The sequence below is a fragment of the Symsagittifera roscoffensis genome, chromosome 7, assembly GCF_963678635.1.
Source record: "Symsagittifera roscoffensis chromosome 7, txSymRosc1.1, whole genome shotgun sequence".
In the NCBI taxonomy this organism is placed as follows: domain Eukaryota; kingdom Metazoa; phylum Xenacoelomorpha; order Acoela; family Convolutidae; genus Symsagittifera; species Symsagittifera roscoffensis.
In genome coordinates this window covers 950312-968232 of record NC_087068.1, presented here as the reverse complement: position 1 = coordinate 968232, position 17921 = coordinate 950312, and the positions used below count along the sequence as shown (strand labels likewise).

Genomic DNA, 17921 nt, shown 5'->3' with positions numbered 1-17921 from the left:
CACCTTTTGACCTGTACGTGACTTTCTTTTTGCACTCGGAACATATTCCCTTAAGATCTTTCTCGGTCAAAACAATTTCGGAAATATCCCTCGATAGTGCAGTTTCGTGCTGCTTGAGCCAAAGAATTGCTAAAATAACGGCAAGAGATGCCTCCATTACCAAACCATCTTTTTTAACGTGCCATGTTTCATTGCACTTGAAATGGACTTGACTAACTGCCATGTTCAACTGTCTCTTCCTGGTTTTCCTAGCAATCGATGGTGGTTCATCTTGCTCATACAGTTTTCTCAGAGCTATGTCTATTGCTTCTTTCAGTGGAACATTTGTATACAAACTCTTCACATCTAGAGATATCAAAATTTCATTGGGCTCAAGATTAGTGCTGTCTAAGATTTCTCTCGCATCTAGTGAGTTGGTTTCGATGTTTGCACCCTCAAGGTTCTCGAAAAATTTTGCAAGAACCTTGTTCAAGTTATAATAAGAGCTACCGGGCAAAGAGATGACCGGTCTTAATGGGGTATTCACTTTATGCACTTTCGCCAACCCATAAAGCCTGGCGGAGTGCCCCACAGTAGACCTCATCCTTGTGTAGAGACTCTCACTTATTTCGTCTTTTTTCCTCATAGCCAACAACTTCTTATTGATGTCTCTTTCTATCTTCGAAACAATCACGTCACTTGTTCCTTTACTCTTGCTGAATTGATTTGAATCTAATGTATCCGACAACTTGTTCTCGTATATGTCCTTCCTCATTACACAAAAACATTACACATATCATTGATTTAATCGACGCAGTTTGTTGGAAGCTTGTCTTCATAATTTACTAAGTCGAGTTTTTTTAAGAAAAAAGTTTTGGCCTTCAAACAAGTGAAAGTTCTGAAACTTTGACAATTTGTTGGAAGTTTGGTGACTTTACTCCAAATTTATTGTGCCAATTCTCAGGTTAATTTTTCAAAACCCGATGAAAATTTCAATCGAAAAATGCGGCTGGGCGAATTTTTCCTGCATAAACGGCTATTCCTTAATCTTTTGTAAGAAAAGGTTATGATGTTTTGGTGAAAATTCCAAAATCTTAAAATGGTTCACTAATTTTTATTTTATTAGTTTTTGAAATGCATTTCGTCCCGCATCAGTCTATCAATTTCTAAAAATATCAAATATGTACCTCCAGTTTTAGCTAGACTCTAGGTGTCCCTCATTGAGACCTACAAAATTTATATATTTTTTGTTTTTCGTTTTTTTTTCGACATGCTTTTTTTATGATACTGTTGTATTACAAATGGTGAGAAGCTCCGCTTCGCCTGTGTTATTGTTTGCAGCATTGGTGCGGCCCTATTGAACCTTTTCTTGTGTCGTCGCTTGATGGAAAGGCCTCTTTTAATTTCTATTCAATTCGAGGTAAATACATGAGCGGTGGCACGGACAACTCGAGTGCTATGCAAAACGCTGCAAAGGCTTCGCAAATGCAACAAGAGTTGTATTCCTTACAAACTGAAGCTCTAGCCTATACTCGTAGATTGCGTTCTGATATTGCCACTCTGTTTCAACATGCACAGTCTGGTGTCCAGCAGTCCGAACAGGACTCTAACGCTGTAATGTCTCATAGAACAGCCAGAGACCAGTTTCTGGAGCAAGTGAAGTTGAACCAGATGAGCCTCACCAAAACCTATAGCGAACTAGCGAAATACATAAATTCGATAACTGCTAAAACAACAGCAATCACTACTCAATTAGGAGCAGGTCAAAATGCCCCGCATTTGCTGTTGAGTGCAAAATACGGAGATGATTGCCAGCAATCTGCTATCAAAATTGCTGGTTAGTCCAAACATGTTCATAACTTGACAAAGCATTGGAATTTTTTGCTATCATGTTGGCTGTGTGAGCTTTGTTGAAGCTTGAGTTATTTGACAATAAATTGCTTTTTACATTTCAATGCTCTTCTAAAAGGTTCTTCGTCGCCCACTGTTTACAATAAATATCAACAGATGCTCAACTCTGCCATTAACTGGGAGAAAGTTGAAGCAAACTCAGCCGCCATTCACGATGCTTTGCTGATGTCAGCGAATGTTGTCAAAAGAAGGGATGAATTGAAAGCAAAGTTCCCGGATCCCTCCACGATTGATTGCAAGCTAAAGGATCATTCTAAAACGTTAGCACACACAATCGACAATCGTTTTTCTATTTTTTCAATAGAACTTGTAGCTACAAATGAATTTGTTGTAGGTTTTCGGAAGATGGAGTTACGTTCATTACTAAAGCGTTTCTTGAGCACCGAATTATCCATGTGCGCCTCGAGAAGATATGCAACATCTACCTGTTTGTCAAGGATTCACAAATTGAAAAAGTTGGTCATTACATATTCTGACTTGTTAGCGTTTAAACACTTTACACGATTAAATTGCATCTTTAGTCCTTTTAGATCTAAGGTCGAATATGTATAAATAGATGCGCTATTTGTTAAAATGCAGTTGCAATTAGTCATAAAACTAAAATGGTCATGTTTTAAGAGCTAATTAATATCAATTCAAGTGTTCAACTTTGTTTAGATTAATTGTATTGGCATAAATGAAGTCCAAGATGACTCGAACTATGAGGCAGACAGGATACACCAACCGTCGAAGTACAAACTTTTCCAGCAGATGGGACTGTTCATCCACTCGTACTACTTTTTATCTCTCCGTCAGCTATACCCGCCCGTGAACGATGACGCAATTTTTAAGTGTCTTCGCATGTTGAGGTGAATGATACATAAACACAGTAGCATTGCAGAAACAGTGTTCTTGTTTCAAAAATTGACAGTTGAGCCGAAAATCTTTGGCTCAACTGCTGTCTGCTTAAAGATTTTCGGCCTTGTTTCCGCTTCCTAGTCTAATTTGAATTTCAAATGTCTTGTTTGCCTAGAATTCTTGGTCGATAAAAACAGGTATTATGAAAATGTTTGGGATTGATTTTTTTATTTTATTTTCAGACGCTATGGAAAATTTTATCACTTTTCGCAAGTTTTTTCTCGAAAATCTTTTACCGATTTTCAAAAAGTGTATCCATAGAAAAACCGCCCACACCCTTTTTTTAGGTCGACTAATTGGATTTTCCGAGCTTTCCTCAAATAGTACACCATCTGTTTGTTTTTATGAAAAATTTTCTGCGCCGCAAATGTTTAAAAAAACAGGCCAAAAAAGGCATTTGTAAGCACTTCGGAAAATTTGACAAAAAAGAGTTTTTTTTGGAGCGCTCCCCCTCAAATTTTATTTTATTGGCGGCCAAGGCGCCTTAAGAAATATTTTGAGGTTGTTCAGGTTGTTTTTAAATGATCTTTTAAAAATTTATCTTAGAAGATCATTTTTCGTAAATTAGTGAGTTTGAAAATTGCCGATTTGACTATGCATTGAACTAATATGTGGCTGCATTTTTCCCTGGTCTCTTTTTGCTTTACAAATTTGTCTATAGCCTTCGTTCGAAAACGTCTGTTGTGTAAAATTTGACCGCTATTTTTGATTTTTTTTTTTCGTTTTCTCGAAAACTAACCTATAAATCTGAGTTTTTTGTTTTTTTTTAAGCATAGCGGAAAAATTCCTTCACGGTGAAAAATTCCTTCAATCACGCTTCTCTTGCACTGAAGGGGTGATGCTTCTAAAATTTAGTATGGTAACTGTATCTGTTGGTTTTTGATACCACCCACAGCTAATTTTCCTGCTTTTGTCAATAGTTATTTATAAATCCAAAAATGCCAATTTTCCGTTTGTGTTTTGTGTTTCTATTGTGAACTGTAAATTTGGATGTAGTAATTTTGCAGCCCGTAGCACTTTTTCAGGACCACCCTTCACCGTTCTTGCTGCACTGACTTGTTTTTCTCTCTTATTGCGATGCATTTTCTACAGTACCAGACCGTTTCACTTATATTTTGATACTCATCATCTGATATATCACCGCATTTTACGTGAAACCAGTTCAAACAGCATTCACATTCTACACCTTTTGACCTGTACGTGACTTTCTTTTTGCACTCGGAACATATTCCGTTAAGATCTTTCTCGGTCAAAACAATTTCGGAAATATCCCTCGATAGTGCAGTTTCGTGCTGCTTGAGCCAAAGATTTGCTAAAATAACGGCAAGAGATGCCTCCATTATCAAACGATCTTTTTGAACGTGCCATGTTTCATTGCACTTGAAATGGACTTGACTAACTGCCATGTTCAACTGTCTCTTCATGGTTTTCCTAGCAATCGATGGTGGTTCATCTTGCTCATACAGTTTTCTCAGAGCTATGTCTATTGCTTCTTTCAGTGGAACATTTGTATACAAACTCTTCACATCTAGAGATATCAAAATTTCATTGGGCTCAAGATTAGTGCTGTCTAAGATTTCTCTCGCATCTAGTGAGTTGGTTTCGATGTTTGCACCCTCAATGTTCTCGAAAAATTTTGCAAGAACCTTGTTCAAGTTATAATAAGAGCTACCGGGCAAAGAGATGACCGGTCTTAATGGGGTATTCACTTTATGCACTTTCGCCAACCCATAAAGCCTGGCGGGCTGCCCCCCAGTAGACCTCATCCTTGTGTAGAGACTCTCACTTATTTCGTCTTTTTTCCTCATAGCCAACAACTTCTTATTGAATTCTTTTTCTATCTTCGAAACAATCACGTCACTTGTTCCTTTACTCTTGCTGAATTGATTTGAATCTAATGTATCCGACAACTTGTTCTCGTATATGTCCTTCCTCATTACACAAAAACATTACACATATCATTGATTTAATCGACGCAGTTTGTTGGAAGCTTGTCTTCATAATTTACTAAGTCGAGTTTTTTTAAGAAAAAAGTTTTGGCCTTCAAACATATGAAAGTTCTGAAACTTTGACAATTTTTTGGAAGTTTGGTGACTTTACTCCAAATTTATTGTGCCAATTCTCAGGTTAATTTTTCAAAACCCGATGAAAATTTCAATCGAAAAATGCGGTTGGGCGAATTTTTCCTGCATAAACGGCTATTCCTTAATCTTTTGTAAGAAAAGGTTATGATGTTTTGGTGAAAATTCCAAAATCCTAAAATGGTTCACTATATTTTATTTTAATAGTTTTTGAAATGCATTTCGTCCGAGCTTTCCTCAAATAGTACACCATCTGTTTGTTTTTATGAAAAATTTTCTGCGCCGCAGGCAAATGTTCAAAAAAACAGGCCAAAAAAGCCGTTTGTAAGCACTTCGTAAAATTTTGACAAAAAAGGAGTTTTTTTTTGGAGCGCTCCCCCTCAAATTTTATTTTATTGGCGGCCAAGGCGCCTTAAGAAATATTTTGAGGTTGTTCAGGTTGTTTTTAAATGATCTTTTAAAAATTTATCTTAGAAGATCATTTTTCGTAAATTAGTGAGTTTGAAAATTGCCGATTTGACTATGCATTGAACTAATATGTGGCTGCCTTTTTCCCTGGTCTCTTTTTGCTTTACAAATTTGTCTATAGCCTTCGTTCGAAAAAGTCTGTTGTGTAAAATTTGACCGCTATTTTTTATTTTTTTTTTCGTTTTCTCGAAAACTAACCTATAAATCTGAGTTTTTTGTTTTTTTTAAGCATAGCGGACTTGGAAAGCTCCCATCCATAAGCGGTTACCCTCATTTTTTTTCCATAAAATTATGGCCCTCAGAATAATTAAATTTTTGATTTTTTTTACTGTTTTTCGAATCTTTTTGACTTTTCGTTGAAAAATAACCTCCCAAATCTAAGGTTGTGGGTTCATTTGAGATAACGGGTAGTGCGAAGCTCCCCTGTTTTAGCTTCCACTCACAATTTTTTTACACCAAAAGTTATCGTCCTCAGAAAAGTCAATTTTTTTTTTACTTTTTGAGCGTTATTTTTTTTAAATTTTGAGTTTTACCAAAGAAGTATCCCATATCTGAGATGTTGGGTTCAACCTAAAGAATGGGTTCAGGAAAGCTGCTTTGCATACGCGAAGAAGTCCAATTTTTGAAACAAATATTTATGATTCTCAGAAAAGTCAAATTTTAGAATTTTTTTTTTGAAACTTTTTGACTTTTCTCGAGACGTACCCTGCCAAAATTGCGTTTTTGGGTTCAGTCGAAATTACAGGTTAGGCGAATCTCTGCATTAGCTGTCACCAATCAATTTTTTAAGCGTTTTCTTCTAAAACTTAATGAATTTTACCGAAAAGTACCCTCCCATATCTGAGATATTGGGTTCAATCCAAAGAACGGGTTATGGAACCTGTTTTGCAGACTCGACTACACACAACTTTTTATACAAAAAAATTATGGCCCTTGGGAAAACCAAAATTTTGATTTTTACTGTTTTTTGAAGTTTTTCGAACCCTCAAATTACCCCTGCAGTAACAAAACTGAGCAAAATTTACGTAAAATTGCAAAGTTGGGCTCTAAATTTCTGAAATTCCTAGGGAAAAAGAATTCATTTTGATGCAGTTTTCTCAAATAGGGATAGTTCCTTAATTTTATGTGGCTTCCTTAAGTTCATTGGTACTTTCAAATTTCTGTTGGCTATGGTTTCAGTTGTGATAACTATCTTACTACGGACAATGGATAAGTCAGCAAGCTGTAGCTTGCTAAAGCTATTAAATGCTTGCTCCGATGACTGGGATTTCGAAAGCCGTAGTTTAAAAGCTGTAATGAGAGCGCACTATTTTGCAAGGGATGATCTAAGTGTAATCTGTGGTGTTCTTAGGTACTACAAAGATTTCCTGACGGAAGACTGTGCCAAGTGTGGGAGGATCATGTTGCATGGTCTGCCCCCATTCTGCATCGACCACAGCATGTTGGAGATTGACAAATCGGGAATGGGTCCAGAAGCCAAGATTCCCAAGTACCACGTCGAGTGTTTCCCCCATAATTTGTGACGCTCCAAAAAACAGGAGCATTGAAAAGGAGGCTTAAAACTTAAATGATTACTGATAATTTTGTTTTGTCTGATTTGTTTCTGTCACCCTAATATTCGCAATAAATTTTTCCATAAAGTTTCTCTAAAGCCATTGAGAAAATGTTTAACTTTTCAGTGTGTGTGAAGCCATTTTCTTGAACGCGCTTCTATTTCATTTTTTGAAACCGAAATATGAATGGATTTGAATTTAACTGAAAGTAGTGGGTTTGTTCCCGGAAAACGTCTTTGCACTTGAGATAGCAAGTCTTATAACTAATAAAAAAAGACTCTTTTCTCTCTAATTTTTCAGATATTGATGAACAAAAAGATTTGTCACGTGTTTAGCTTTTTTTTTCTTCCAAAAAGGTCTTGAAACTTTTTGATGCGCAAGTTTGGATTGTGTTCGAAAATGAGGATGAACTTTGTATTCGGGTGTTTTTGTTATTTACGCAAGTCGCAAATGTTGTTGCGACGCAAATATTGTTGCGACAAAATGTGTTCATTTTGAAAGTATTCATTTTGATCAACCAGCTATTAAGTGCAACCAATGCTAAGGATATTAACACAGACTATTATATTACAAATAGCACTTTAGCTTCAAGGTATCATGGCGTAGAGGTAGGAAGGGTCGGATGTTTTTAATGAACTTTTTCGTATACTAGTTAAAATGCATCGGCTCTATAAATGGAGGTGTGTTAGTTTGTAAATTTCTTTTATTTTCAAATTAGCTGGTACTGCTAATGGGACATAATTGCAGTCTCATAATTGGTGTCTAATTAGAAATGTTGAGACTCAAAGTTCTACTCTTTCAGTTTTTCCAAGTAGCATTATCGGTCAAATTTTTGCTCGTGTATGCGAACTGCAACTTCACCTCTATGTTGTGCTTTTTTTCCACCCAAAATCAGTGACAAAAATAATAATCAGACTGGGTTGAGTGATATATCATTTTAAAGCCGGGCTAAAAGCTACTTGATTTTACCAAAAGGAAAATTAGTTTTTGAGCCTCATCTAGCGATACTCTGACAAAAAACGATTTTCGAAAATAAATGAAATTTTTAGTGCAAAAAATATTCATCTAAAATTTATTTATTTTTTTGTAGGCAATTGTTGTCGTTTTTGACTAATTCACTAAATTTCTACGGGTTTATCTATTTATATAATCACACGACTTGCAAAAAAAAACATGAACTTGAAAAAAAAAATTTTCTGAGAACGTGGTCGGAGCATGCTGTGCTAGTGGCAACCGGCTATCCTTGTTAGCGGTTTGGCTTTTCGTTTTCTTAAATTTCAATCCAAGTGCATTTGCTCAAATGGCAAATCGCGCTCTCCAATAGTGCAAAAACCAAAACAGTTCAATTTCGAAAATGGACCTAAATTTTCCACAAGTCATAGGCGAACTAAAAAATGTCCATTGATGCAGTTTTCACTAATGGATTAATTACGCTTTCGATTAGCAAGCTTTATCAAATCGAAATGTAGACTTTTGTCTCAGGTTAACAACTAATTAAAGAACATCAGTTGATTCAATTGCTGCTGACATGCTCAGTTTTGTGAAATTTTGATTAGGTGGAGTACGTGTTAAGTATTAATTTGTTTTTCAAATAAATTCGAAAAAATTATTATGTTTTTGCAGATTCTTGGTTTTTGGCCTAGTTTCCGTCGGTTTTTTCGTTATTTAAATGGCATCTGTTCCTGTTTATCTGCCTGCTTTGTAAAACATGGATTTTATTTTGATTCTAATTTTTTTTACTATAATTGAAGGTTCTGCAATTTGTCTTTCTAGCAAGTCTGATCTCAAATAATTTTTTACAATTTTTTTTTGAATAAACAGTTTTGGCTTAATTGTATCGGCTTAATCTATTTATTTTGCGTAGTTTAGAAGACCGAAACATCCTTGTTGGACAAAATCAAGTAAAATGAAACTGTATGTATGGTATAGGGTTTTTTAAAAAGATTTTTGAGACTATTTCGATTTTTTTTCATGTTCTGCAAAATTTTTGGTTCGAAATTTAAAATTTTGCGTTCATTTGAAATAAATGGTTTATTAAAGCTCCCCTGAATGATTGACTGCGCCTAGTTTCTTTAAACACAAAAGAAACTTAGTGACTTTTCTCGAAAGCTACCCAGATAATTCTTAGGTTAAATTTCCGATCGAGAAACCTGATTTTAGAGATATTCTCTGCTTAAGAGGCGACGTCCCTCTACTGCAGAAAAGTCCCGTTTTGAACGTTTTACCGTTTTTAGAAACTTTGACTTCTCTTAGAAACTAATCTATGAAATCTGAGACGAAGGGTCCAATCGAAAGAACTGCTTGCGATACTCTTTTCGTCAGAAGCAGCAGCTCCTCAATTTTTTGCAAGAGAGTTTTTTTTGGAGCGCTCCCCCTCAAATTTTATTTTATTGGCGGCCAAGGCGCCTTAAGAAATATTTTGAGGTTGTTCAGGTTGTTTTTAAATGATCTTTTAAAAATTTATCTTAGAAGATCATTTTTCGTAAATTAGTGAGTTTGAAAATTGCCGATTTGACTATGCATTGAACTAATATGTGGCTGCCTTTTTCCCTGGTCTCTTTTTGCTTTACAAATTTGTCTATAGCCTTCGTTCGAAAAAGTCTGTTGTGTAAAATTTGACCGCTTTTTTTTATTTTTTTTTCGTTTTCTCGAAAACTAACCTATAAATCTGAGTTTTTTGTTTTTTTAAGCATAGCGGACTTGGAAAGCTCCCATCCATAAGCGGTTACCCTCATTTTTTTTCCCATAAAATTATGGCCCTCAGAATAATTAAATTTTTGATTTTTTTTACTGTTTTTCGAATCTTTTTGACTTTTCGTTGAAAAATAACCTCCCAAATCTAAGGTTGTGGGTTCATTTGAGATAACGGGTAGTGCGAAGCTCCCCTGTTTTAGCTTCCACTCACAATTTTTTTACACCAAAAGTTATCGTCCTCAGAAAAGTCAATTTTTTTTTACTTTTTGAGCGTTATTTTTTTTAAATTTTGAGTTTTACCAAAGAAGTATCCCATATCTGAGATGTTGGGTTCAACCTAAAGAATGGGTTCAGGAAAGCTGCTTTGCATACGCGAAGAAGTCCAATTTTTGAAACAAATATTTATGATTCTCAGAAAAGTCAAATTTTAGAATTTTTTTTTTGAAACTTTTTGACTTTTCTCGAGACGTACCCTGCCAAAACTGCGTTTTTGGGTTCAGTCGAAATTACAGGTTAGGCGAATCTCTGCATTAGCTGTCACCAATCAATTTTTTAAGCGTTTTCTTCTAAAACTTAATGAATTTTACCGAAAAGTACCCTCCCATATCTGAGATATTGGGTTCAATCCAAAGAACGGGTTATGGAACCTGTTTTGCAGACTCGACTACACACAACTTTTTATACAAAAAAATTATGGCCCTTGGAAAAACCAAAATTTTGATTTTTACTGTTTTTTGAAGTTTTTCGAACCCTCAAATTACCCCTGCAGTAACAAAACTGAGCAAAATTTACGTAAAATTGCAAAGTTGGGCTCTAAATTTCTGAAATTCCTAGGGAAAAAGAATTCATTTTGATGCAGTTTTCTCAAATAGGGATAGTTCCTTAATTTTATGTGGCTTCCTTAAGTTCATTGGTACTTTCAAATTTTTGTTGGCTATGGTTTCAGTTGTGATAACTATCTTACTACGGACAATGGATAAGTCAGCAAGCTGTAGCTTGCTAAAGCTATTAAATGCTTGCTCCGATGACTGGGATTTCGAAAGCCGTAGTTTAAAAGCTGTAATGAGAGCGCACTATTTTGCAAGGGATGATCTAAGTGTAATCTGTGGTGTTCTTAGGTACTACAAAGATTTCCTGACGGAAGACTGTGCCAAGTGTGGGAGGATCATGTTGCATGGTCTGCCCCCATTCTGCATCGACCACAGCATGTTGGAGATTGACAAATCGGGAATGGGTCCAGAAGCCAAGATTCCCAAGTACCACGTCGAGTGTTTCCCCCATAATTTGTGACGCTCCAAAAAACAGGAGCATTGAAAAGGAGGCTTAAAACTTAAATGATTACTGATAATTTTGTTTTGTCTGATTTGTTTCTGTCACCCTAATATTCGCAATAAATTTTTCCATAAAGTTTCTCTAAAGCCATTGAGAAAATGTTTAACTTTTCAGTGTGTGTGAAGCCATTTTCTTGAACGCGCTTCTATTTCATTTTTTGAAACCGAAATATGAATGGATTTGAATTTAACTGAAAGTAGTGGGTTTGTTCCCGTAAAACGTCTTTGCACTTGAGATAGCAAGTCTTATAACTAATAAAAAAAGACTCTTTTCTCTCTAATTTTTCAGATATTGATGAACAAAAAGATTTGTCACGTGTTTAGCTTTTTTTTTCTTCCAAAAAGGTCTTGAAACTTTTTGATGCGCAAGTTTGGATTGTGTTCGAAAATGAGGATGAACTTTGTATTCGGGTGTTTTTGTTATTTACGCAAGCAAAGCGTGTGTGATAGTATGAACTCTCTTTTTTTCCAAGCTAAGTCGCAAATGTTGTTGCGACGCAAATATTGTTGCGACAAAATGTGTTCATTTTGAAAGTATTCATTTTGATCAACCAGCTATTAAGTGCAACCAATGCTAAGGATATTAACACAGACTATTATATTACAAATAGCACTTTAGCTTCAAGGTAACACAGCATAGAGGTAGGAAGGGTCGGATGTTTTTAATGAACTTTTTCGTATACTAGTTAAAATGCATCGGCTCTATAAATGGAGGTGTGTTAGTTTGTAAATTTCTTTTATTTTCAAATTAGCTGGTACTGCTAATGGGACATAATTGCAGTCTCATAATTGGTGTCTAATTAGAAATGTTGAGACTCAAAGTTCTACTCTTTCAGTTTTTCCAAGTAGCATTATCGGTCAAATTTTTGCTCGTGTATGCGAACTGCAACTTCACCTCTATGTTGTGCTTTTTTTCCACCCAAAATCAGTGACAAAAATAATAATCAGACTGGGTTGAGTGATATATCATTTTAAAGCCGGGCTAAAAGCTACTTGATTTTACCAAAAGGAAAATTAGTTTTTGAGCCTCATCTAGCGATACTCTGACAAAAAACGATTTTCGAAAATAAATGAAATTTTTAGTGCAAAAAATATTCATCTAAAATTTATTTATTTTTTTGTAGGCAATTGTTGTCGTTTTTGACTAATTCACTAAATTTCTACGGGTTTATCTAGTTATATAATCACACGACTTGCAAAAAAAAACATGAACTTGAAAAAAAAAATTTTCTGAGAACGTGGTCGGAGCATGCTGTGCTAGTGGCAACCGGCTATCCTTGTTAGCGGTTTGGCTTTTCGTTTTCTTAAATTTCAATCCAAGTGCATTTGCTCAAATGGCAAATCGCGCTCTCCAATAGTGCAAAAACCAAAACAGTTCAATTTCGAAAATGGACCTAAATTTTCCACAAGTCATAGGCGAACTAAAAAATGTCCATTGATGCAGTTTTCACTAATGGATTAATTACGCTTTCGATTAGCAAGCTTTATCAAATCGAAATGTAGACTTTTGTCTCAGGTTAACAACTAATTAAAGAACATCAGTTGATTCAATTGCTGCTGACATGCTCAGTTTCGTGAAATTTTGATTAGGTGGAGTACGTGTTAAGTATTAATTTGTTTTTCAAATAAATTCGAAAAAATTATTATGTTTTTGCAGATTCTTGGTTTTTGGCCTAGTTTCCGTCGGTTTTTTCGTTATTTAAATGGCATCTGTTTGATCTGTTCCTGTTTATCTGCCTGCTTTGTAAAACATGGATTTTATTTTGATTCTAATTTTTTTTACTATAATTGAAGGTTCTGCAATTTGTCTTTCTAGCAAGTCTGATCTCAAATAATTTTTTACAAATTTTTTTTTGAATAAACAGTTTTGGCTTAATTGTATCGGCTTAATCTATTTATTTTGCGTAGTTTAGAAGACCGAAACATCCTTGTTGGACAAAATCAAGTAAAATGAAACTGTATGTATGGTATAGGGTTTTTTAAAAAGATTTTTGAGACGATTTCGATTTTTTTTCATGTTCTGCAAAATTTTTGGTTCGAAATTTAAAATTTTGCGTTCATTTGAAATAAATGGTTTATTAAAGCTCCCCTGAATGATTGACTGCGCCTAGTTTCTTTAAACACAAAAGAAACTTAGTGACTTTTCTCGAAAGCTACCCAGATAATTCTTAGGTTAAATTTCCGATCGAGAAACCTGATTTTAGAGATATTCTCTGCTTAAGAGGCGACGTCCCTCTACTGCAGAAAAGTCCCGTTTTGAACGTTTTACCGTTTTTAGAAACTTTGACTTCTCTTAGAAACTAATCTATGAAATCTGAGACGAAGGGTCCAATCGAAAGAACTGCTTGCGATACTCTTTTCGTCAGAAGCAGCAGCTCCTCAATTTTTTGCAAGAAAAATATGATATCTCAGGGAAGATTCATACTTCTCAAAAATTTTAAGCCTTCTTAATTATTTTAGTACAGAAACAACTAAGGTTTCATCAAAGTCCAATTTTTGAAACTACCCATTTTTGAAACTACCCATCAGTAGAAACAATTCAAATATATCAGAAAGTTACCTCTAGTTTTAGCTGGGGACCCCTAGTAATTTTTCTTGAGACATACGAACATTTTGGGTCACCTACAATCTTTTTCAACTTTTTTCATTTTTATCGACTTCTTATTTTTTATGTTGGTGTTGCTTCTGTGTTTAATGAAAAAAGAGTCAATTATAGAGGATTCACGAATTTCAAAGAGCTTTAACGTGATGTTTTTCTTCGATTTTCTAAAATGGAAAACTATTTGGAAAAAAACTAAATCTTTTTTTGGTTTCCTGGAACTGATATAATCTTTTCCATTTTTTTGGCTATTTTCTACCTTTTAAGCAATTAATGTGCATAACATTATTTTAGCAGAACAACTAATACTGATTTGTAATACCTATTTCAAGAAGAAAGTTTTGAAATCGTGTTTTATGTAGCAGCGTACCGTTACCAAAAATCGATTTTTTGGGGGGGGGGGGGATTCATGATTTTAATATTGCTACTGTTTGTCGATATAGTGCCGCAGCCGGTCAGTTTTTTGGCTCAGATGACCGCAACCAGGGCTGGTGTGGGAGTTTTTTTTGAAATAGTTTTTATTTGGTTTTTTTATTCAAATTAAATTTACAACTTATTCTTACCAAGTTTTTCTAAAACTCAGGAATGTTTATATATTGGAAATACCATAGGTGAAACATTCCCACTCTCACGGCAGCACTAGAGGTAACGCATATGCTTGCGTCGACAAAGATAATTAGTTTTTTTGGTTCATGTATGTAGTTTTTGCTTTGATTTTTTTGTGTCAAGTTGAAAACTACTACGATTTAAGAATATAATTTTTTTTCGTTGTTTTTAGTAAAGTCACAAGCAAACTCTGAATCGGGCCGTATAATTTTAATTTTCCGAAGTGCTGATTCGAACTAATTACAGGTTTTTGAACTAAACAAAAAAAGATTTTCCTGTGGTTCACAAGTGAAATGATTCCATCACCGACGTTTTGAATTTGTCAAATGAGGTTTAATGGTTTTGAAATTCAATGAAAAAATTTTAGCTTGAACACTAGTCCTGAACGAGTTGAAGTTATTTGAAAAAAGTAATTACAGTGTGTTTTTGAAACAGTCCTCTAAAAACAACTTCAAGAACATATCATGTTTTTTATCGCAAGTGGTCTGAAGGTCTGTTTCTGCTTCGTTCAAAATTAACGCTAGTCCCAATGTTTTGTATGGAATTATAGCTCCATTGAACTTGCGTTGGGCGATAATTCATTTTTTACATTTCTGTTTATTTTCAGATTACAACAAAATTGAGAAAAAAACGCGCAAATATTTGAGAGAAATTTGTGCCTTGTGTGCTTTCGGAGAGTTTGCGTCATTGCAGGAATTATGATTAACAAAGAGCATCATGAATGTCAAGGTGCTCTTTTTTTTCGAAAAAATTTATAATTAGCTATTCTCATATTTTCCTCAAAATGGTCCAAAAACTTGGGTCTGATTCTTTTCCGGACTTTTTGTAGGCCAGCTAAGGCATTCTTTGTCTGTTTTTTCTTTCTTTTTCCTCAAAAAGACTGATCATTAAGCGCGATATATTTCGCGCTATTAACGCGTAAGCGGAGATTTATTCCGTCTTAGAACTCGTTCCAAATTGGTTGAACGAAGCTCACTTGCCATAATTGATTTGTTACAAGGAGCGAAATGTATCCTTATGTACTTTATAGGGCGTGTGGGGGGGGGGGGGGGGGGGGGTGATGATTTTCATAAAAAATTTCAAACTAAAAAAAATTTCTTTCTATTTTGTTTCATTTAACTATTAATGTTATAACTGCTCCATAAACCTTAAAAAGCAGTCGGAACATTCAGGGCTTCGCCCTGATGCGAGCATTCTTGTTTGCCATAAATGATTTGCTACTAGGAGCGAAATATATCACTTTGAATTTTAAACTTTTCTTCCTGTGCGTCAAAAAGCGAATTTAGTATTGGAACATTAGTTTTCTCGCTCTCTCAAACAGTCATTTGTTTCAAACAAACTAAGCGCAAATTGTTTACCTCAGTCTGAAATTTTTTGTTTCACTTTAAAATGCATCCTTGGGGCTTTCAGCCACTTTTCGAGTCTTCCCGTTCTCAGATTTTGTTGTGCCATAGCGCCACCCAGTGACCAATGGTGTGCATATGGAACAAACACCAGTGGCAAATAATGAATTTGTGGGGCCATAGTGTTTGTGTTTACGAAGCAAACGTCATTGAATTTTGGATTCAGTATGCCATTCAAAGATCCTGCAAAGCGGAAACAGTATGCCCAAGAATATTATGCACGAAAAGTCATGCGCAAGAACGGTGAGTTAAGCTTGCAACATATTCATTGTCGTGGTACAAAATATACGGTAGCCGTGTTTTGTCATGTCAGTCTCTACTTTGCCGTTGAAGCCTTCCATGCGTTCGACAGACAAATTGCCAAAAACACATCGGTGAGAACTACGATAAATGTTCCAAAAACGTTTCAGACACCTTCTTAATTGTGTTTGTTAATTGTGTTTGTTAATTGTGTTTCACTGGAAAATCTTCAATGTTCTAAGAATCTTCCTGAAACGTTTCAGACATGTTCTCAGTTTGTTTCAGCTGAAGCAGATGCTGAAAGAGGAAATCAAGTGTTATCCGACAAAGAAACGTTCACGATGTGCCCTGGAGCTTGTGATGGAGCCCTCAGTCATTGCGCGCTTCCGGTACCCAAGGCACACCACTACTTTCTTCGAATGCTTCGAGAAAACAACATAAGCTGCGATTATCATTAGTGCAAATGAGACTGATGGCATATCGGCAGACGAAACGAGAAAGACGTTGTCACAGTTTTTCCGCAAGAACACTGTCTGCCAATCTGCGACTACCATTGTGCAGACACCTCAGTGACTCTTAGACTGAACTTTTCATTGTTTCTGTCTTGTTTCATTTGGTGTTCAACTTTATAACTTCTGAATTTCAAATTGTTTAGTTTATCGGACATTTTTTCCAAGATCCTCAATAGGTTCCAGAACGAATTCAAAACGTTCTCAGAGCGTCCTCAGAGAATAGGACGAATTATTTCCAAAACATTCCACGATAATGCTCCGGCATGTTTCTTAAACGTTCTTAGTTGTTCAACGAAACGTTTCCAAAACAATCCCCGATAATGCTCCGGCATGTTTCTGAAACGTTCTTAGTTGTTCCAGAATAATCCGAAAACGTTCTCCAATTTTGTTCCAAAAACGTTCTTCTGTAATGTTTGTGATTGTTCTCAGAACTTTCCAAGATACATTCCTAAAACGTTCCTGAAACGTATTGAGATCCTGCTAGAGAAAATTTTAAGAATGTTTTTGAAATGTTAATTCAGAACGATATTTCCGTTAGGGTTAGAAATACGTTCCAAAAACGTTTTTAGACGGTTCCAAAAACGTTCTGAATGTGGAAAAACGAAACTATACCACAGACCCGGAACGATCGAGGGGTTGAAATATTGAGGCGTTGAAAAGTGTTCCAAAGTCGTTCTTAGAACGTTTAGCAAACGTTCCGATGAAATTCCCAGAACGTCGAAGAAATTCCCCGGATGCCGCACTACAAATGGAACGTTCCTGGAAGATTCTGGAACGTTCCTCACAATTTGTATATATGGCAGCAGTCGGAAAGCCGATTGACTGTTCCATTTTGTTCCAATCAGGGTTTGAAAACTGTTCCACAAGTATTCCAGGAACGTTCCAGAACGTTCCAACTGCCGAGCTTAACCATGTGAACATACGACATAAATACTCCGCGTTCCGACTTCTCCAAATGATTTGGAACGTTCTGGAACATTCTTGGAACACTTATGGAACACCCAATTGTTTACTGGGAGGAGTAATAATTTTTTGACCCCTAATTTTTGTTCAAGGAATTCACATTGCAGTTTTAGTACAAGCTTGAATTTTTTTTTGTCGGAGTAGAATTAACAAACACTGCCATAAAGAAGGTGCCAGTGCAGTACTCTTAGATGTTACCTGATAATTGTGGATTTCAAAAGCATTTACCGATAATCTTCTTTAAGATTCCAAGTTGCATCAAACACTTCGCCAAACTTGCTTGGGAAAGCACTACATTTTTTTTTGCATTTTGAGATTGTTTTTTGCACTCTACGTGTTAATTTTTGGTTTTTTGCCAGTTTTTTGCCGTATGTTGTAAAATAATTTGTCAAGTGGTTCGAGGTTAGATTGGATTGTTCAATAGAATGTTTGAATAAATCACTGCTGTAAGTAATCTTTTTCTTACATTTTTTTCTATCAATGTTCGATCTGTTGTCTACTTTTAGAAAAAGAAGCAGAACATAATTAATTTCTTAAGTTTGTTTCGTTGCTTTCTGCAAGCCTATAGTCGTTTGTCATTTAGTTCATTTTTGAAAGTTAAGAGCAGTTTTGTTATCGCTTTAGCTTCTTTCTTGATCTGATTTATTCTCAAATTACAGTTGCTATTTTATTGTGCGCAATGTT

At 35.4% G+C, this 17921-nt stretch overlaps 1 protein-coding gene across 1 annotated transcript; it reads left to right on the top strand.

Annotated features, from left to right (window-relative positions):
* The first annotated feature begins 900 nt into the window (after positions 1-900).
* Positions 901-6976, top strand: LOC134851281 (uncharacterized). The gene is made up of 5 exons (XM_063867293.1): positions 901-1816; positions 1949-2150; positions 2225-2345; positions 2548-2738; positions 6688-6976. The coding sequence occupies exons 1-5, from the start codon at positions 1408-1410 to the stop codon at positions 6857-6859; spliced, it is 1095 nt and encodes a 364-aa protein (XP_063723363.1). The 5' UTR covers positions 901-1407; the 3' UTR covers positions 6860-6976.
* The last annotated feature ends 10945 nt before the right edge of the window (positions 6977-17921 follow it).

Coding starts and splice junctions, on each gene's coding strand:
- LOC134851281 (XM_063867293.1), top strand. CDS start 1,408: ATGAGCGGTGGCACGGACAACTCGAGTGCTATGCAAAACGCTGCAAAG. Junction 1,817..1,948: donor ATCTGCTATCAAAATTGCTG/GTTAGTCCAAAC, acceptor CTCTTCTAAAAG/GTTCTTCGTCGCCCACTGTT. Junction 2,151..2,224: donor CTAAAGGATCATTCTAAAAC/GTTAGCACACAC, acceptor AATTTGTTGTAG/GTTTTCGGAAGATGGAGTTA.